The sequence below is a fragment of the Rhyacophila brunnea genome, unplaced genomic scaffold (genome assembly GCF_057557595.1).
Source record: "Rhyacophila brunnea isolate RB1 unplaced genomic scaffold, BYU_Rbru_1.0 scaffold_2, whole genome shotgun sequence".
Classification (NCBI taxonomy): Eukaryota; Metazoa; Arthropoda; class Insecta; order Trichoptera; family Rhyacophilidae; genus Rhyacophila; species Rhyacophila brunnea.
The window spans coordinates 422,875-444,859 of record NW_028232859.1 but is presented as its reverse complement, the minus strand read 5'-3'; the positions used below and the strand labels follow the sequence as shown (position 1 = coordinate 444,859).

At 37.5% G+C, this 21,985-nt stretch overlaps 1 protein-coding gene across 1 annotated transcript in view; it reads left to right on the top strand.

The window, feature by feature from the left end:
- The first annotated feature begins 707 nt into the window (after window positions 1-707).
- poe (E3 ubiquitin-protein ligase-like protein poe) overlaps window positions 708-21,985 on the top strand; it is a 77,735-nt gene continuing 56,457 nt past the window's right edge. The window contains exons 1-21 of the mRNA XM_085946834.1: window positions 708-835; window positions 5,759-5,856; window positions 8,607-8,737; window positions 9,586-9,703; window positions 9,796-10,049; window positions 12,666-12,841; window positions 12,944-13,079; window positions 13,238-13,360; window positions 13,442-13,596; window positions 17,960-18,158; window positions 18,254-18,410; window positions 18,544-18,710; window positions 18,838-18,991; window positions 19,109-19,296; window positions 19,542-19,698; window positions 19,788-19,891; window positions 20,149-20,292; window positions 20,577-20,777; window positions 20,869-21,053; window positions 21,263-21,422; window positions 21,511-21,616. Of these exons, the coding sequence (XP_085802960.1) occupies window positions 714-835; window positions 5,759-5,856; window positions 8,607-8,737; window positions 9,586-9,703; window positions 9,796-10,049; window positions 12,666-12,841; window positions 12,944-13,079; window positions 13,238-13,360; window positions 13,442-13,596; window positions 17,960-18,158; window positions 18,254-18,410; window positions 18,544-18,710; window positions 18,838-18,991; window positions 19,109-19,296; window positions 19,542-19,698; window positions 19,788-19,891; window positions 20,149-20,292; window positions 20,577-20,777; window positions 20,869-21,053; window positions 21,263-21,422; window positions 21,511-21,616 (3,235 nt within the window). The 5' untranslated portion in view covers window positions 708-713. The remainder of the gene's footprint in view (window positions 836-5,758; window positions 5,857-8,606; window positions 8,738-9,585; window positions 9,704-9,795; window positions 10,050-12,665; window positions 12,842-12,943; window positions 13,080-13,237; window positions 13,361-13,441; window positions 13,597-17,959; window positions 18,159-18,253; window positions 18,411-18,543; window positions 18,711-18,837; window positions 18,992-19,108; window positions 19,297-19,541; window positions 19,699-19,787; window positions 19,892-20,148; window positions 20,293-20,576; window positions 20,778-20,868; window positions 21,054-21,262; window positions 21,423-21,510; window positions 21,617-21,985) is intronic.

Below are 21,985 nucleotides of genomic sequence, written 5' to 3'. Positions count from 1 at the left end.
TTTAAGTATCGACCTATGTTCAATTTGAATTGGGCTATAATAATAATATACCCGTAGATAATATATCAATAATATGTTTGCTACGATATCCACCCAAATTATCAATATGTACTTGCACAGGTTTGATTACAAACTATGATGAAATTAACATTTTACAAATATTATATTATTTTGACAGCCCAGTTTTCTGATCGGCGGACACGTGCAGGTGTTTATCAAATAATAATGTAAGATTGTCGACAATAATAATAAGGATCGATTTAAATAAAATTGACGTGCTTACGACGCCGAGGTCCTTTTTATATCGGCTCTTCAGCCCCCCCTTAAGTATGCTTTGATTTTTTTTTGTTATTATAAATAATACTTATATTTTTTTTTCTATATTCGCTTCTTCTCTCTTGTGAGGGTAATGTTTGACTTATAATGTAAATCTCATGTTGTGTACGTCTTGAATTTAGATTTGTTATGTCCACAATGTTTTGTATTCTTAAATAAATAAATAAACAGATAAAAATCTTTAATGTGTGCCTTTATTAATAGACATCCTCACTCAGAAATTTCTATACTTAAAATTTTATTAATAGGAGAAATAAAACAAATCTTTCTAATAGTGGCCATTAATTAGCTCATTTGTTTTAATAATAATACATATGGCAACATTTGATATTATGTTGCCAAAAATAAAAATTTCACTTGTCATTCATTCGGCAAAAATGGCTACTCAAAGTGGAGGAGTCGACTGGTCGTCGACTATAAAACCTATTTTAGCCATATTGCAAGGAACGAATATCAGTAAAAGTGAATTAATCGATTTAATACATGCTCTTTCTAAAAGGTACGGTATATATTAGTCTCCAAAACAGTACATATTCGTACCGTTGTGTCTTTGAAATTTTCTCTTCTCAGGTCATGATCACAGTAATGTTTTGCGTTTTACACAAAAAATGTCGGTAATATTTAAGCTGAAATAATTTGGGGGACATACCTATATATAATTAGAGTTTCCATTATGAACTCCTGATTTAAAAAATTGTAATCATTAAGCAAATTGCACAATAATAAATAGCTCATGCCGCACGTAACTGATGAGTCAATGTTGGGTTGTTATTTATTGTTGCATCTCTTCAAGTGGTCGATACCTCTTGAGTGCTACTTGAATATTGGATAGTCCCAGGATAAGCTACCAGACATTTAGAGAGATGTCAATGTCGTATTCTGTATATCGACTGTTAAAGGCAAACTAGCACAATTGAATATTTTGTTTTTGTCCACACTTCACCACTATATTCCTGCGTTTTGTAGCACCAAATCACAAAACTGTTTCGCCCCTTGCTTTTATACATGTCAATCAACATTATCACATAGATTTCAAATTCCAGATTGTGTTAGGATTTTTTTTCTTGCTCTACTGAAAACTTGCCAATGTGTTGTCTTTCAACAGTCGATATATTTGGTTTTTTTTACTGGTTCTCCGCCACCGCTCGCTGTCATCTGTCAGTGAGCGCAGTGTTGCCAACCGAACTATAATTATAGTACATTTTGGTTCGCGTACTATTAAAAAAGTATAGCACGTCAAAAATACCACAATTGTTAAAAATGGAATTAATTGAATTCGCCGGTTGTGCGAATATTCCCCATTGCTTATTTCATTGCGTTTAAAAGTTGTCTATATTGTTGATGTTTAAAGTTCCGTAAAATGTTCGTACTTCAATCACAGCAAATCGTAATAATGTGAAGCGAGGGACGTAGTAAGTATAATCTATATAATATAAATAATACAAGATCTCAGTGTGCGATATTAGTCTATGGACGTAGTCTTGCGTTGTATACTCTAAAAAAACTAACGTGACAGTAATGACAGCGGCCAGTGTTAGCATTTAGCATTTTTCAGTCGTAAGAGATGTTTTAAGAAAGCAGGGCATCGGGGTTTCTCGAATTCTCCATTATGTTTATGTGACAAACAAAAAACTTACATTTTCAACACGTCCTATAATTTTTGCCGAAATACTATAATATCATGGACCGCGTACTATAATTCGATGACAAAAAGATTGCTAAAATTGCCAAAATGGCGACTGACTGATAAAGACGATGGAGAACCAGTAAAAAGCACTGATATATTTAATATTAATTAAAATATGCTGTAGTCGGTATTTAAATATTTTAATAGTCAGGACTTTTCATGTGTTGTGATGTCCATTTATTTTTCGACGTGGGACATGCAAACAAACCAAAAACGAACACCGGCTCAAAAACATAATTCATATTTGTGCAGTATACCTACCTCTACCTGTGAAATGCACAATTCGCACAAGTATACATGAGTATTTTGACTGTAAGCCATATGAAAATATATTAATTTCTATACTGTATGGTAGAGGTAGACTGTTAAGATTCAACATAAATTCTTTTCTTTCGACCATGTCCGATCCTAATGGGATCATATGGGCCTCCACAGAGTAGAGGATTGTATTGACAGATTTTGTTTTTTATGAGAAATGGGTGTTAGCCACTTGCTCAATCTATTAGGTCCATACCCTGACACATAAATTGAAAAACAATATGTGTACTTGTCAGACCCAGGATTCGAACCTGGGACCCACGGCGTTATAGTCCAACGCTTAAGCCGCGCGGCCAACGTGGGCCCAATAACAATAATAATAAATAGTGCACAGTAAACTTTGTATGTATACAGTATGCCAGTGGTGAGCTAAGATTCGACATAGATAGTGTACACTAAACTTTGTCAATCATACTTATATGTTTTCATTGAACTAATAATACGATTTGCAGATGGTGCTGGTTAGTTTTTAAAATTCAATTAAACTCTGCCGAAGCCAAACCATAATAGTTTTGGTTTGCTATGGGCGATCCAATAAAAATAGTATGCACTTTTTCAGTTGTACTTATTTGTTTTCATTGAATTAAGAATACATATTACAGATGGTGTTTGTAAGTTTCTTAAAATACATTAAGGCTATACCTCAGTTGAGGCACGGTCTAAAAAGATCGTGGATAGGCGATGCGCGGATTGCGGGTCGCGGGTGCAAATGACGCATGCCAAACGAAATATAATTTGTCGTATAAATCCAACATGCATCCATTTAATGTTCTGTTTATTGTTAGTAACAATAATAATATATTCATTGACATGTTTTCTTTTTAAAGTAAATGGGTAACGTTTTTAGTCATCTTTACACGATTAAAGAATTAATACGCCCGTCGCCATCACGAAACAAATTGACGTGTGCCCAGCTCGACATTCTCTCTCAGAATGCCAGCGAGTAGTGAGCGAGTCCAAAATTTCGTTGCGCCTATACTTGAAAATTATTTGCCGTTTCGCCTTCAGCCCTGCCTAACCAAACCATAATTGATAAAAAATATTCTCCTAACGAATATTTTTTTAATATTATGTACTATGGCTTGGATTAGGCAGGGTTTAATTGAATTTTAAATAATTACAAGGTAAAAAGAACTTTTTATATACAATGTTTTAAAATTTTCCTGTTGAATTATTATGCTCAATATGCTCAAACTTGTACTTGATATGAAGTAAATAAAAAACAAACAAATATAGAATACTGAAATGTCATTTTGATTTCCATAGTAACGCACCATGTATATATTAATAATTTAGTTGCTAGGACCACCCACTTAGCAACCAATAATAGTGGATTGGATTACGGATTTCTTCCGAAATAACTTTTCATACAAAACAGAATTAACTGAAAATGAATTCAATTCTACTTAAAGATAGCTAAAAGTATTAAAAGAATGCATTGGCGTTATGTTCTGATATATTCTAAAAGTTTCAAATGTTTAGCTAGTCGGGAAAGTTAGTTAAAAATCGATTGCAAGGTTTGTACTGGATAAACAACCACCGGATAAATAAGAATACGAGCTAATAAAAACGTTTTAAAAAATACGTTTGACTGACAAGCTTTAATGTGTTCTATTTATATTGGATATTGACAGCCTACCTCCACCCTTCGCCACTGGTATACTTGCGTATGGACGCTTATCCACATAATAACTGAATGTGTGTACTTGCGAGACTTGCAGAAGTCTGAACCAGTAGTCTATTATTCATTGCATTTTTCAATGGATCAAGCATAAACCGACACCGTTCATGTATATTTGTGCTATGTGACTGTCAAATTGCACACAAAAAAGTGTCTGCGGCTCATAGCGATAATATTAAATAATAGTTTAATAGAATTTTTATAATATCATTCTACCTAGTAAATGGTGACTCAATTAATAGAAAGTGGGCATTTGTATGTATGTATGATGCACACAATAGAACCTCAATTTTATCATTATGAATTTACCTATGAAATGTTATACGTGTTGAGAAATCATCTTTCTTCTTAGTACGGCTACCACATTTAAACAATACAACTGTTAACTAACCATCTACGGCAGAGTTTTAGTACATAGGAACACAGGACACTAAATGGCGAGATGCTTTTTTTATTATCTAAATTATTTTTTTATGCATCACAGTGCATGATTTTTTAATATCAGTTCCATGCGGCTTCGTCTTGAGACATGTGAGTGAATCAATAAAATCTTTTTATTCATACAATTTGTAGGGCATCGGAAGGCTACATATAAATACATGACGGGCGAAGATAAGGAACGCAAATCATTGACCTACTCTTTCATGAGTTCCCATTTTTGGTACTCATATTTTTCTGGTGTACGCTGGACATGGCCTACCAAGTTTTACGAAGTCAGGGAGTTTTGAATCCTGGTATATGCTTACATCGTTATACCTGATTCCCACACCCACTTTCTCTCATGTGTCTGTCCATATATCCGATGCAAAATGTTCGGTCTAAAGGTGTCAATCAGTCACACTGCTACACTGCTTTCGCCGTTAGTATCCATAATTCGCTTTCACGTGTATGACAGTTTTTTAAAGATGAATTTATGTTTTTCCGTATAATATATATGATCTGTTGGCTAAATTGACTGATTAAAATTCTGATTCTATTTCTGGGGGGGGGGGTTTATTATATGAAAAATATGGCCCGAGGACCTCCTGTGTGCAAGTATAAACACTCAAGGATACAATGACATCTATATCCGGCTTAACACTACCTAGAACTACAACGTAGGTGTCTACTTCTAGGTTGAAAAATAGGTGGTACCATTGTAACGCAGAAGTATCCTCATTGTATTGTTGACTGTTTATCAGTTGATAATGTCCTTAGATTCAAGTTTACGATCCCGGCTTTGATCTTTATTAAAATTATGTGAATCTAACGTCTGCCGTTTAACCACTGCAATTTGGGTCTTCCAACACTCCACCCGGATGGCTTTGCTTCAAAAACTTCCCAGACTAGTCAGCCCAGGTCCTTTAGTTGAATATGAGCAGCCCATTTGAGTCGAGAAATGTTGATGGTTTTAATAAAAAATACATAATTTATGTAATTGGTATCTTATGTGTTATTCCATCCATTTCTTGTAAAAGTAAAGTTTGTTAATACAACTTCCACTCTGTGGAGGCCCATATGATCCACCTGGGATTGAGCGAGATGTTATTTTGAAAACCATTACTATAATCTGGGTCACGGCTCAAAAAGGTTAAGAAACTCTAAGGCACGCTATAACCTTAGTATGGTTGCATAGCGGATATGGAAACTGCAGATACAGAAATGAGAAATGTATAAATAGGACAATGACTGATAATAACTTGCCCTACTTAAGTACTTGTATTCTACTTTATTGGCCATTTTAATTTTAATTACAGTGATGCCGAATTCCAAGATTATGATGCCTCTCAAGAAAACTTCTTCACTCCATTGGCAATATTGTCTGCACATCTCATCGCTTCAAACACTTCATATTGTAAGTTTGAAACGTGCCGTGAAATTACCTTAGTTAGCCAGTAGAAATTGTGCTTAATTTGGAGTGAGAACATCTCAGATTAAAGTTATAAAGATTGAATTAGATACTATGTCAACAAACTAGTGTGTATGCTGGCGCACAGGCGACGTAGTCTGCTTTAACTGCTTGAACGGTAAAGCGGCGGGCGGCGCGGGGACGGAGGAGGGACACCAACTGACAAGTACATGTTTTGTTCAACCGTTCTTCTAATTTTTTAACTTTTTTAAGTAATAACTCTACTATCACTAACATTCGATTTGGTTCAGCAGACACGAGAGTTCAGTGTGTTTCAATCGCACTTCGACTACTTTCGGTTATTGCCTAGATCTTCTTGTCGGACAGTATTTCCTATGATTTTTAACAAATGAAGCAATTGAATATATGGAAAATAATGCTGTGAAAAAAATTATTCAGAATAGCATCTCTGCGCAACTCGAGTGTGCTATTGTGTGCTGGTGTCGCAATAAAATGACAGCTCGAGTGGTTGTCTAATTAACTCGCCCGGCAGAACTGCCATTTATAGTGTTATTTTTGATGTTTCGTACTAAATGCATAGAATACATTATAGCATTTTTAACACAATTTTGCATGATTTTCAAGTTACATTGTATTGTAAGAATATACCTGCAGGCCTGGTCTCAAGATGATCAGACTGATCGGGCTCAGTCGGGTCTTGCACAGTATGGGGCCTCGTGCCTTACGCGGCATCGGATGACTTAATAAAAAAAAGAGCGAAAAGACAAGAACATTTTTTTTTTTTTTAAATTCTAATCAAATATTTAATTATCACTGCCAGCCAATTTTTACTAGGTAGACACTTGTAGGCCAGCTATTTGTGGAATAAACACAGACTGATAAATATTTGTGAAAATTTACCAAATCAACATGTTTCCCGAGTTTATCGTGAATATTTTCACACTAAAATGATTTGTTTAGAAAATATACATAAATAGTTTATTCAGAAATAATTATGATGTTTGATCAGTGAGTTAACTCGTCCGTGGCCTGACGTGACATACCTGCTTTGGCGAGTTAATGCATGCCAATCTGTGGCACTTATCAGGTTAATGCATGGTACTTGTACTGTAGAATCTGACCGCATTGAGAATATAAATCTTCAACATGTTTCTGATAAATATATACACGAAAAATACATTTGAAGTGAGCTCATTGGCATCTGTAGATTGCTGTACAAAGCAATATTATTGTTGGGCTAATAAAAGTTCTAACTATTATGATGTCTTCTAATTATATCTGTTGATCGTTGTTGAAGAAGTTGGGAATTTCTTTTTTCCTACAAAATATAAATGTTTCTGATAAAAAGGCAACAGAAATATATTGAATAGGTAAATAGCTTTGTTCAGTAGATATTAAAATAATGTAGATTTAAGTATATTTGCCTTCACAGCAGGGAATTCACACATTTACTTCAATAATATGGTCTCGCATTTGCTAAGACCGGCTCTACGGTGTCTTACCCCATTTGTAGAGGGATCATGTTAAAGCAGCAATAAAACAATGCCGCTATGCAACTGTATATTTTTCAAGGAAACTGAACCATACCAGAAATCAAATGAAATGTCTATGCTACTAATATTTTGAGTAATTTTTTCACCAAAACGTGAGATCTTGCTTCGTTTTATCACCAAATTTTTTCATTAACCCATAGCCGACCAAGCACGAGGATTTCACGTGTGGCATTTTTTTGTCTTTTGTACCAAGCACGAGAAATTCACGCGCCTGAGAAGGCACGTTTTCGTTAACGTCCATAGGCATTTATCGAAAAAATAATGAATTAAATAAGTTTAAGGATAAGATTTCTGCACCACATAAAACTTTAGTTAGCGAGGTTTCTTACCAAATAAATATATTATAGATTGTTTAAATGCACGTACTGAATATATTTGTAGGCCATCCTTTTTTTATATATGTTCCAAAAATCAATTGTTTTCAGGTTATATATTTTGAGTTATTGATATTTGATTATTGGAAGTCATTTTACTGTTCTATATCCAAAAATAAACTTGGATTGAATGACCAATTTGTGTTTCGGAAAGTCGGACACCAATGGGTTAACAAATTTGACAGCTCCATCTCCTAGATGCCAGCATAATATCTCTTCATACTTACTAGAGATACTGACAATGGTTAAACGGTTACTGCAACACCGTCTAGTAACTGACAAACAAATTATAGAATTTATAAATATGAATTTAGAAATTATAAATCGAGCATCGGAGCAGGAGCAGCGGAGCAATGGGGTTTTGCCCGGAGCCGGAGCACCGAAAATTTGTAGTGCTCCACTGCTCCAGATGTTTTTTTTATTATTAAATTTTCATCCTAAAATCCAATGAAAATATTATATTTGACATTTTGCAACACTTTGCTGTAGGCAATTTTATTCAATAGAATTAATAATGATAATGACGAATAATAAATCTTATTTTAAAAGCACTATAATTATTTACTACCTAGTAAAATATTTAAAACTTTATTTTTTAACATTTGTATACCTACCTATTAAAACTTTTTACCCGGAGCGGGGCAACTCAAAAATGGGTCCATTCCAACCCTCGGGAAAAAATTGCTTTCTTCCCATAACTTACGTTACTTACATGTTTTTCTTAAAAATGTATTGCATTAGTAACTATATTTCTTCATATTTATTATTATTATGTTTGTTGTGTTTTAACTTAACTTTATGCTTTTAGTGAGTTCAGAAAATCTGAGTACGCTCCGTGAAGCGAGCTCCGTAATCATCCGCCATTTGCTCTTGAAGCTTGCATTGCACAATGGCATCACTCCTGAAGGACCTCCCGCCCAGACTATTTCTATCAAACAGGTATTTATTGATTGTTCATAGTTGATATTTACAGTAATAACTGGACAGGGTAGAAGACGAAGACCGGGAAGATGTATTTCTCAGTCTGAGAATCTCCGACAACGGTTCAATGAGAACATGACAGCGGTAATTAAAGTAGAATTATCTGTTCTTATTTTAATAAGTCAGCCTATGTACCAGTCAACTAATTTTCAGATAAATAAGAAACAACATATAACCAATGGTGTAGTAGGTCGGAGTGCACTGTGTGGGCCTCCCGGGACTATTTTTCAGGCGGGCTCCGGCATTTCAAACTGTTCTCATAAATGCTACGCATGATAAATTTGAATCGCGCGAATTTGTATTCTTGCAATAATCTTTTCGATATTATTTTTGTTAGCAAAAATGTGAAAGAGACAATTAGTCGGTCCAATTCTGAAGCAATGTTATTAATACCTTTTTACTGAGAGCAGTGAAATTCATTCAGCGATGAAACATTGACTTATTGTAGAATATGCTTTTGAATTGGGGAGGGGAGGGGTAAAATTGACCTATTGTTCATACATAAGATTATGTCATTCACTTGCATAGACTAATAAATTAAAATATACTTGTATTCAAGTGCTATCTCGCTTGCGCGCATTTAATGTCAATAGTATTGAAAGTCTACCAACTAGCGAGCGACTCGTGATGATATCATCGCATGCGTTCGAACAAGTTTATTCGGCCAAACGTACTGAGTATGGGTAGTTTCATCCGAGATTTGAGTACACAAACTGGTGACAGTATTTCCAACTCACCTCTAATACTTAGTGACAATAGTGAGCTAATGCATTAACCACCCTGTCTTTTTATTATTGTTATTGCAGTTACTTATTCCACTGGCATCTCTGTGCGGCTCCGAGGATACAGTTTTGTCACACGCCGACATCATTGTGCTGGCACTTCTTCTCAAGGAATCCAAAGTCCCCATCAATAATACTTCAGGTAGGCCTTTAAATTATTTAAGGAAAATAGGAATCCATGTTAAAAAAAGACTTATTAAATCATATAAATTTGTGCTTGTTGCGATTTGTCAGGTTGGGATGCAAGCAAACCGACGGGCCAGAGCAGCGAACGTGCAGCGTCGCAGCGCAGAGCCGACGGGCTGGCCGAAGTGCTGACGGGACCGTTACCCCGTGCTTCTGCTGCCGCGGCCACGCCCGCCCCGGCCCTTCCGCCGCGTCATGCCCCGCCTCCCGCCGACCCCGCACCCCCTGCCAAGACCACGCTTCCTGCCGCTGATGTCACGGTCACCGCTGATGCAGCGCCGCAACCTGCTCTCGATACTAAGGTGCGCTCACCACATTAAAATGAACCTCGTGATGAATGATTTTTTGTGCAATTAATTAAATCCATCAAATCAAATTTTATTTATTGTTCATTTCTGCGACTGTAGTGTCGCGATGAATGGGGTAGAAGTGGTAATTTTTAACCACCTCCCCACCAAAGCTACCACGGATCGCAATGGCTGTCCTCTTCCTCTTCACTACCGTTGACCATTATTCACTGGTAGTGAAGCTACCGAGAGATAAGTCGTCCTTATTTCCGGATACCGGTGTCACTTCAAGTGTCTGAAACGTTGAGGTCTTCGGAGCGACATCTTGCTTTCCCGATGATGTCTTCTTCGCACATGTTTCGTCTTTCAAATCTGCTGTAATTTTTTGCGATCTAGTTACTCAAGACATTGCATTAGTAACACGGGTCGTCAAGTCTTTTCGAGTTGTTAACAGTTTAGGGTCATTAACCGCATTTACGTCAATTAATGTTAGTGTAATTAAAGTCTTCAATTTCGCGGATCGGCAGGCGGTAGTGGGGGGAGACGTACCCACTGACATGAACAATTATTAACTTGTTCTTCAGTCCATTCTACTTTTTTAACTAATAATAGCACCAAAAGTAATGTATTTTCAGGAACTGACTCAATATTCTAACACTGCACGTATTTGTCTTCAGTTGGCATTGTTAACTGATTTTAAACATGTCCAACAGGCAAGTGATATTATAAAAAATGCTGAGAGCACACAGAATACGTTGTTACAAAACAATGGTCAAGCTTAGATAAATGGTCTGCCAATGTTTGAAATATTAATCTGAGTTTTTATAATCAATGAAAAATTGTAAATTGTAGGATTAAATATATAAATTGTTTTGAATTATGAGGATCAGATTGAGAATTGAGAATTAGAGTAATTTTCCTCTGTACATAATCATCAAATTATTTTCCTTTTATATTAATTAATAAAATTCAGTAAGTTATTGTGTTTCCCCCCTATTTTAATATATATTAACACTATACGGTCCGCGAATTTTTGCGACGTACCTACACCAATATCCGGTATTTTTAAATGAAAATCAACAAATTTCGATCACGAAGTTAAAAATGCTATAACTTTTGAACCTATTGATATATTTCAATAAAATTTTCAGAAAATACTTAAAATATATCAATGCATCAAATTGTGTCATTTATTTAACACTTGTCAACCTCTGGCCCGCGTTCCATAAAGGTAAAGTATATAATTTGTAAATTTTCGTAAATTGTTTATTATATGTTATTAGATTAGTTCAATTTGTTAAATATAATGTAAAGGAAACAGCCTATTGATATAAAGCAATCACAATATATTATTTTTAATTAAAAAATGTAATAAAATATTCAAATACAAAATGTTTTACACCGCTATAGAATACGTATCAATTCATTTTTAGCGCTACTACTCATATCTCTGATTATCAAATATAATAAAATAACAAAGACTTCACACAAACTGTGAGTGTTTAAAAATAAATGCACATTCATTCCCGAACGAATACTTATTTAGTGATTTATTGGTTTTACGAGTTTTATGGCTGAGGCCTAGCGATAGAGGCAGTGCAGTGGCGTGCATATTTTCCCGTAAATTTAATTAAATAAAATGCACGCATATACATTCCTACCGCTTATTACAATTTGGTATTTTTGTAGGAATCGAGACAATCCAATAACAGTGCAGAGGCGTGCGTAAAAAAATCATATAACAAAATCTAAGAGCAATAAATTGTAAAACAAACATCCATATTCCACAAAAATATTTGAATCAACACTCAATCTTATGGATACCTTTAGATAACTGGCTAGGCATGAAATAATTATTGGCACATAATAATATAGTGTACGAGTAGATTTAAAACAAATTAAACACTAAAACTGAAATTATTTGAAATAGTTTATAAAACTATGAATGTAAATGAACTAACAACTAATACACTTTTTTAAATGATACGAAAAAAAGCAATTACCAATATGTAGATGTAGAGGTACTTTACACTCTTTGGACATGTAAATAGGTTCTTTTCGAAGTTTATGTGAGGAACACACTTTACACTTTCTTCTTAAACGTTTATTAGTTGCGGAAATCCCCGGAAATATTTGAGGTTGTTTTACACTGCCAGAGAGTCTTTGTAATGAAGTAGGTGAACTGGTTTTATGGGTTGAATCTGTATCAGAAGATGTAGAAGGTGCATGCGTTTCCGCAACATCAATTGATTCAGATGTCTGTATATCCTCGATCCAAACTTTATGTTCAACAAAAAATCGTGAAATTTCATTTTTCATTATTAGTGAAATGTAAATAACGCAATATTTGAAAAACCGCTTACGTGGAATAAGTGGATTTGTCGGCCAATAAGAATGAGTCGCTTTTCTGACAATGCCCATTATTATCACCAAACCGAACCACTTTTTCAACTCCGACATGGTTATGTCCACACATTTTTTAGATTTAGCTTTAGGACTTAAATTATCAGTGTCAAATGTTACTCTTCGACGCCAATGTGGCGTTCCCGGACCGTAAAGTGTTAAGAAGCCGATTGTGTCCTTTATTTAAACTACCCCTAGAAAAGTAAAAGTAACCGTTCTGCGTTACAGAAATGGTTGACGGAGGCGTGCACGAGCATCCTGTGCGGGCTGGGAGCCGGAGGGACTCTGATCGAGCTGTGCGGTGCACTACCGTGCTTGCAACGCCACTTGACTCGCTTCCGAGCGGCCCGGGACGGCAGCGCTGCCGCCTGTCCCTACCAACATCACTCCGCCGACGCCGCCCTGTGAGTCACCCTTCTCTGCCTTTTAAATCCTGGTCCGTTTGCATCAGAGAGATTGCAAATGTCAATAAACGAGATGACTAAAGAATTATTGTTCGTTTTCAGGGTGTCCCTGCTGGTGAGCGAGGTGGGGGTCTGCCAGATGGCGCTGTCTCTGCCGTGCCTGGAGCCTCTTACTGCGTCGCGCGTCGCCGTCATCGCTGACGTCAGTGCCGCCTGGTTACTGTGTGCGACCGCCCATGTGTGTTTTGTTTTCACGCTAGCTAAAATGTTTTGATTATTTTTGATATTCTTTGAATGAAATTAAATGCAATATTCTGAGGTTACTCACCGTCAAGCGAGTTTGATCGCTGAGGACCTTTTGTAGTTTTTAAATTTGATATGATTGTCGTTTGGCAGGCGGCGGTTCACCTCAAGGATGAAGAGGCAGAAGCATTCGCTGCAGCTCTTGTGGAAGGTGCCCTCCGATTGTTTAATACCGTTGGAGAGGTTTTGAAAAATTCCACACGCGCCGGCGGCTATGTGAGTACTTTTCTGCGAAGTCATAATATTTGTCACATTAAGTTATCGGTTAAAATATAAACTGCTATATTCTTTTCACAGGTGTACCAGAATCACCTGATGATCGGAACGTGGGTGCTTCTGAGCGGATTGCACCAGAGCCTGATGGGAGCTGGAGGGGCTCAGGGAACGACCCCCCCTCACACCTCCAAGAGTCCCGCCAGAGCGCCTTCCAGGCCCTACAATCTAGCCAGAATGTGAGTTTTTTGCAGTTTCTCTTATATCTGAATGACCAATGCAATAATTGAGACGTCTTAGCTCAGAAAGGCATTTTCTAAGTAAAATAGTTGAATGTGGAATTACATGAACGACTTTAGCAAACGGCTCTTCCTCCACAGTGAAGATAGAATGTTGTGGACTATCCAACAGAGCCAGCAGTGTTTATGAGATTATAGATAGGTACGTCTAAATCAGATTATATATTTTTAGATGTGATTTCCAAGTAAAACAAAAGAATTGCAGAACTTATAATATTATGATTTAAATTAATATTTCAAAGCCTAAAAAATTATATACGTATAGCCTTCCTTTCTTAGGTTTCCAGTTCCAAAGATAAATCAAATTTTTATATTTCTTTTGACGGACCTTTCTAAAGCCCTCTGAAAATTGGATGACCAAATTCAAGTTTGAAGATACATTTAGGTCTTATGAGAATATCTCATAATGTCGTTTGAAAGGATTGAAATAATTTACATTCAGTAGATGTTTACTTTATGAAGGACAGGCGTATAAGGCTGCTGTGAGTTTTGGCTATTTATGTAACACGATTTTAACCTTTTCACAACCTGGCAAATTTTACTAGGTCATCACTGTAGGCCAGCTATTTTTGGAATAAATATGTCTCCCGCATACCCATTACCCATATTAGATATCTATACTCACATTAATATTGATTTTCTGTCCACTGTCCCAATGAAATGCCAGTTGAAATGCTGGTCAGCATATCGTTATGGGTAGTCGATGTGAAGTCTACAATATTTTCTTCTCTGATCTTCTCATCATATTATATTAAGGTGATTCATCAGTGAAACGACAAATAATTTTCAACCATAGGCGCGACGAAATTTTGCACTCGCTCCCATTCGGAGAGAGAATTTAGAGCTGGAAACATGTCATTTTGCTTCGTGATGGCGACGGCCGTAATAATTCTTAAATCGTGTAAAGATGACTTAAAACGTTACCCATTTACTTTAAAAAGAAAACATGTCAATGAATATATTATTATTGTTACTGATAAAACAATAAACAGAACATTAAATGGACACGTGTTGGATTTATAAGACAAATTATATTTGGTTTGACATGCCTCATTTGCACCCGCGACCCGCAATCCGCGCATCGCCTAGCGACGATCTTTTTAGACCGTGTCTCAACTGAGGTATGCCCTTAAGTAACTAAAGCTATTTTGAATTCCATGTCACTCGTCAGATTTGATTGTTTGGCCAATACATTCTTCTTTGTGAGTAAAATCCTCCAAAAGTGTGAAAGCACTCACATGGAGTAATAACATTGATTCTAATGGAATTGAATCAAATAAGGAAAGTATGGAATATTATGTCATTTGAAATTTGAAATCTATCCATCATAAAAGAACCACAATCGAAATTCATAACCAAAGAACAACAGTTACCGGGACATCCACACATGCCCACATTTCACCAGCAAGTGCCCGTCAACTTTTTGTGAAGTTTTTGGCAACCCTAGTGACAGACATCAGCTAATGAACGTCAAATACAACGCTGAACCTTTTCAAAGCGTTACGAATCCCAATACAAGAGTGCGCGTTGTGATTTCAAGCATCAATAAATCGTAATAAATGTCAGTCAAACATACACAAGTAGAGTCGTAAAAAATCTGTGTCAAGTTCAAAAATGATTATGAGGGAACCTAATATTTTATGCAAATAAAAATAAACATTCGTCACCTAAATCTGATAAGAAATCAGGAACAAAATTGCTTCATAGAAAAAATGACAGTGACGGCGCTGGACAAGTGCGTCGATGACAGATGATAAACAGTTCAGTATTCTTATAGTCTACCGGCTACCCAAACCACTTGATAAATTTCGACAAATATTTTATTTACACCCCACTTTTAAATATTATTAGTTTGTTTTGATAATTAATCATGACACTATACCTACACTAAACAGAACACATAAAATCAACACCAATGTTCTACGTAATAATATTTTTTTAGCACTTCAATAATTAAGCTTTTCATGATATTGTCTAAAACACGGGTATACACATAACGGCACATTGCACTTGGAACAGATAATATCTTGAATAGTTTCGAAACTTATGCATTCGTGATTTCGGCGACGGTTCTTGTCTTTTAATGTCTTCTGTATAATAGGTAGTTATTTGTTTCGATTACGATTCTGTCCACTATAATATTTGAATTTAAAAAACGTTCAAAAAAATCTATTTCTTTAGAGCTATCTGATAAATTTGTGTGTGGGCTGACTCCAGAAAAGATATCATCAAATTCGTGAACAACCGTTAGTTCAAGTTAGCCCAGTAGTCCACGAAGACAGATTGTCAACATTACCATTTACATTTGAATTAGAGGCCGCGCCGCGGCAGTAGCACTTTCTGATGGGGAACTGCAAGTATTTGAATCATCGTAGTACTCATTTTCACTCAACTCATAAACTGAATCAGGATCATGAATTGCTTCTCCCATTTCATCGCACAAATTAGCAGGGATATCCATTTTAAAATAATCACAAAAAATCGAACACGCAAAATATACATAGCTATCACAAAATGTTTTTAATTTTTCCGATACAGAAATTTTCGATTGTGTGAAAATGTTTCTTCACTTTATTCAATTCGCTTAGCGTATCTTTTCTTTATAAATGACTGACAACTAGGGTAAATAAACAAATTTCGTCTGTTTTACCTAATAGTTTAACCAGAAAATAGTATTTAAAAATGTTAAATCAACGATAAACAAAGAGAAATATTAAATCGCGGACTCGTATATTTAAATTACACCTTGTTCAAATTATTTTCTGAAACTATTAATTCGCGGATAATATACTAGCAGCTAGACGAATGAATGCAACCTCCAAAGGCATTCCTTTTGTAAAAATGTTTTGTGAATTCACTTTGATCAATGTAACTGTTGAATATTCTATTTAACAGTTTACGCACCAAATAATTTTTCAATCACTAAAAAACAATATAACATAAATTATGTTGCGAACGCGTATAGTTACAAATGAGTCAGTAAATTGTCTTGGGCGCACATGCACTGAGTAGTGATCCGATCAATATACGCGGCCAATTTGAAGTGACCCGATGAGTGATATTTTCTTAATCCGAGACACGCTCCCGAAAAATATTTATTTAAATTAGATAGAACAAAAGTTTAGGCTATACATCGACAGATGTCAGGAGAAGGATGATTTTTGAATAAATTAAATCAATATTCGAATTTTTCGCACCTGGACGAAAGCTGTACTAGGCAAACGAAAATCGATATGACTTTAGTCAGCTGCTGCGCGGATGACCCGCGCATTTAGGCTGACTAAAGTCAGTTGCCGCGTTAGAAGGGTTAATGAAATTTCAGTTTTGTTCAATACATCAATATTACACATATATTTAAAAAAATAGTTACTCGTCAATAGATGGTACTATACTATAGTAATTATACGGTTGTATATGTCAAAAAATGAAATAAATATTTGAACGCTTGCTTTGACAAGAAGTCATGAGACATAATCTTTGGAATTTGGTCATGACACTCTCCGGACTAAGTACAATAATAGATCTCACTTACCTTTCAAATTCAAGTATTTCATTAGCCTTTTCTATGCCTCACAATATTACTACGGCAGTATCTGACACGCCGCAGATATTTTAACAAAATTAAATAGCATAATAATAGAAACAAAGGCATAATAATAGAAATATATTGAACGAATATCATAAAGTCGTTTGTGCCGCCATTTAAAATTTTTACAAAACATGCACACTTTTTTGTGTAAGTTAAATGTTTAACACAGTGCATTTTATCCCGATACTCTACAATCTTATGAAATACACAAACACAGACTGATGACATAAACTTCATAATCGCACATATAAAATAAGTAGTGATTTAAAAACACACAGGAAAGAAATAGACTATAAACTCACAATATTCCACCTGCGAAATACGTCATGTAATATTAGTTACACCGAACGAAAAATGTTCCAGTTATTGAAAGGGGAATCCTATCCGTTTATTCTAAATAGTGATAACCCTGCAATAACGACAAACGTTGAATGAAGAACGAAGCTCTTACTAAAATCGCTGTAATACTGACAATATTCATAATTCTTCATGGCTTAATATTTCGTAATTATTCAAACAGATGGCACTGTGCTTAATTTTTTAGATTATGCAAATCAATCGACAGTGGCTAGTAATTTGAGTTTAAAGTCAGATGAAAAACTCCGCAAAAAAAGGAATAGAACCGCTTAAATCTTTTGATAACTTCAAATTTGGGTAATACAATACCTGAAAAGTGCTTTATTTATGTGCTATAATTATGTTGTGTGTCCTCAGCCAACAAGGAGTCCACGTGACGTGGGTGGCATTGGGATCCCGCTGTCTGGAAGGGGTTCGCGCCCTACTGGCCGACGCCCGATTGGAAGCCGGAGCTGCTGACGCACATCCTGAAGCAGCCGCTCACCTGGACCCCCTCCAACCCAACAGTGCCGGCCAACGGGCCGCCCGTCTCGCCCTCTGTGCGCCGCTGCATCAGGTAACAACCTCTTGGATGATATTGCTGCCTTTATCCATTATATAATATGCAGCATTAGCAATGGAGTGTTTATGTTATGGATTATTTTACGACAGGTACTGGTGGTGCTGGGTGTGGTGTGCTACCGCAAAGCCACATCTCTCAAGAGAGCCGTGGTGCACAAGCAGCACGAGCAGGACGCCGACCGCTCTGACTCCACTGTCTACTACCAGGACATGATCATGTGCTCCGAGGACTCTGAGACAGATGACGGTAACGTCTCTTTATTTTTTATTCGGGAACTCCCATTCCCTTCTATATCATAATAAAATCTCCGAAAAGGGTTACCCAATTTCTGTGATATACATCCCAATTGATAATCACTTTTTGGTTTGTCCTGCGACAGAAGACAGCGAGCCCCTCTTAGGATTGTGGTTTGAGGCGACGCTGGTCGCCCCTGACGGAGGGGAAGGGGGCGGCGGAGGAGGGGCCGACTCTGGAAATGATTCCCAGGATCCCTCTGGAGGGTCTTCCCAGCCTGGATTGGTTCCCGATAAAGCTGAACCATATTCTGTGAGTTTACTTGTCATTTTACACTCTGTTCTTATATTTCATCAGTTTCATTTCGATTTGGCGATATCATCGTTTCATAGATATATCTTATTGTCTGCTGACTTATGATCATTCTTTCTGTTTACAGTACATAAGCTTGGCGACAGAAGTGTTCTCACTGCTGAACGGAGAAGTGCTGGGATGCGGCCCCCGAGTGGGTGGAACCCTTCAAGAGTCACAGGTGGCGTTGCTCGCTGCCCTCGTCAGAGATCTTGACCGGGAGACAGCCAGAACTGACACGGGTAATTCTTTTATTTTAGTTTAACATGCAGCCATGCATAAATATTGCACTTTAATATGGCTAACACTGAACCGTGAGCCTTAAGACGAAGGTTCACTTATTGCGATTCCTCTTCCAGGTACGATATCTCCGTGCTTCGGTGCGAGGCTCGGAGCCCTCTATGGAGAATTCAGTGCTGCTTTGGTAAGGTATCTCCATTCTTTGACCGGCTCCTCGCAGCTTGGAGCCCTCCGCCAGATTCTTTTGGAACACCTGGGAGCTGCACCTCCCGCCCCGCAGGAACAGGCGGGACTGATGCCATTGCAGGTTACCCCCGCCCGTTCTTATATTGAAATTAAAAACCAATAAAAAAATAAGTGAAATGCTATAATAGCTCATCTGAAACACATCTTGTGAATAGTTTTTTATATATAACATATTATGCCGTATAACACCGTAGAATACAAAATGACATTTTAAGTTAAACTCATCAATAGTATCATAGTAAATGAAGAATATGGGAATCACTCAGACCGTGTATGGTATTAATATATTGTTTCCGATGACCGCAGGTGGGATGCCGAGTAGTGAAGCTGATAGGAGCAGTGATCCTGGCAAAACCGGTGGCCGAACGGGAGACTGCCATTCTCTCCCTGTGGAATAGGACCGTCAGTACTGTGGTGGAGTGCGCGCTGCAGCCTCAGCCATCCCAGGACCATGAATACGAAGGTCACTTCTCGTAAATCTATAGTTCACCATTTGAAGATTCAAAATGTTTACCTTGCGCCTCGATGTAACAACTTGCTTGATTCTTTCAGATATGAACGTCGAGCATGCACAGCTGCTGGTGTACTTGTTCCATTCATTGAACCTCATGCAGAAGAAATCGGTTCTTCTCATGACCGCCAACGCTATCATTAAGGTACTTTGATTCTATATTTTGTTTGTTAATCTTTCACCATTGTGCACGCATTCACAGTGATGACTTTGCAGTTGTCGCTGGACTTTAAATTGCAAGGGAACATAGGGTTTTATACCTTCAATAGTGAACCTCTTCCTTAATGCCAGGCAATGTTTCAAATTCCACTTCTTTCAATTCTGGTTTTTTTTAGGTAGCTGTCGGTTTCTGGTCCACAGTCTCCCACAGACTTATTTATTGCGTCATTAACACTTTTTCAGGTGAGCGACGCATTGGGAATGCCTGACGGGAAGCGCGCCTCTCAAGTCGCCCCGCATCAATTGATGCTGACGACACGCCTTTTGCTTCTGTTTGAATATCTCATGAAACACCTCTACGACGCCCCTCCGTGGTTGCTTCATCAGGTGATTATACTTTATTTTGTTTAAATATCACCGATGATTAAATCGACCTGGAAAAAATTTACCTGGTGCCGAAAACCAGTTGGAGTAACGTAAACAGGATCGATGGATAAAAAATTGTTTAATTAGTCACTAGTTATCGCAGTGATTTATAACAGTCACATACATAATTTGCCTTATTTGTGGCATTAAATGTATACTAAATAATTTTTCAAGGTCCACACTGTCAATGCAGAACTGCAAATAGGAATAAAAATCAACGGATCTCATCTCTTTATTGGTTATAGATTTTCTGGAATCTCGCCGCGGCCCCCGGATTGGTTCCAGTGGAGGCAGGGCAGACTCCTCCCGGGGCGTCAGCTCCCTCCCGGACCTACTGCTCCGTGCCTCACATCGAACAGGCGTACAGGAGGAGGGTGTCTCAAGATGCTGATGTCTCCATGAGGCCCAAGTTTTACTCGGTCGCCGATGCTACCTTCAGCAATCAGGTGAGCGTCCAGCGAATATTAATGGTGCAATATTACCCAGGCGGCGTGGGTCACTTGAATAATTCTACGAAATGTTATTATTATCGTGCAGGAGACGCCCAAGCTGGACGGCCTGGCCTGCAACTTTGTGTTAGGCACTCCCGACAAGTTGAAATACCCGCTGTTGCTGGACGGCCTACTCGGCCTGCTACGCTGCGCGGGGGTGTGTGATCGTCAGCCACCGCCTGCGTTACCTGCCGCCTGTGCCGCCCACTACTGCTTCCAGACTGCCTGGAGGTAATTTTTTCTCCTTTCCGTTTCTTTATTTCGACCATGTCCGATCCTAATCGGATCATATGGGCCTCCACCGAGTGGAGGTTTGTATTGACAGATTTTGTTTAATTGAAATTGAAACACAAATTGAAACCACTTCTTTACTCTCGTTTCGTTTACTCATTACCAAATTGTCCGTTCATCGGATTCATACCGGGATTGTACATTTGCAGATTGCTTATCACCTTACCGCCGTCCACACCACATGTAGAGCGCATGTCAGAGGGGAGAGAACCGCTACACGCGCTAGTATGGGCCCCGCGCGCCGCTCACCACAAGACCTTCGGCCCGTGGCTCAAGGACGCCCTCGTCAAGCAGGGAATGTATACCCAGGTGAGGTCTTCTTACTGCCACGCTTTCATATATGTCTTGGTACTGTAAAAGAAATTCACCAATATGTTTTGTATTTGTTTCTTTTAAGAGTGCAGAAAATCTTTTAAGCGGAGTGGCCGCGTCTTGCGATAACATTTCGTACACAGTGTGGTTGGCCACGCAGACTATCCAACACCTGAGAGACAATATTGGAGGTACAGGTTTTATTTATTCGACTGTAGTACTTATTTAGCTTTGAAGTTTTCAGATCACCGTAAAATAATCGTACAGCAGACGTTTTACGGTGCCATAAAAATAGCAGATATTTAGTAGGATGGGTAAGCACATTCACATTCACCATGCAATTGGTATATGGTACATGCATTTTTTTTATTTTTAATGCTGATTACACATCACACATCCACAAACATAAAAACTTTGTTTACGTAAACATGTCAAATGGAAGAATTATTGACCATGGAATACATTCTAAATTTGCATTATTCGCATTTCTTCTGTACCTACCAAGACCCTACCATACACTACCAAGACCAAGAAACTCATCTTTGTCTCGGAATTTCAAT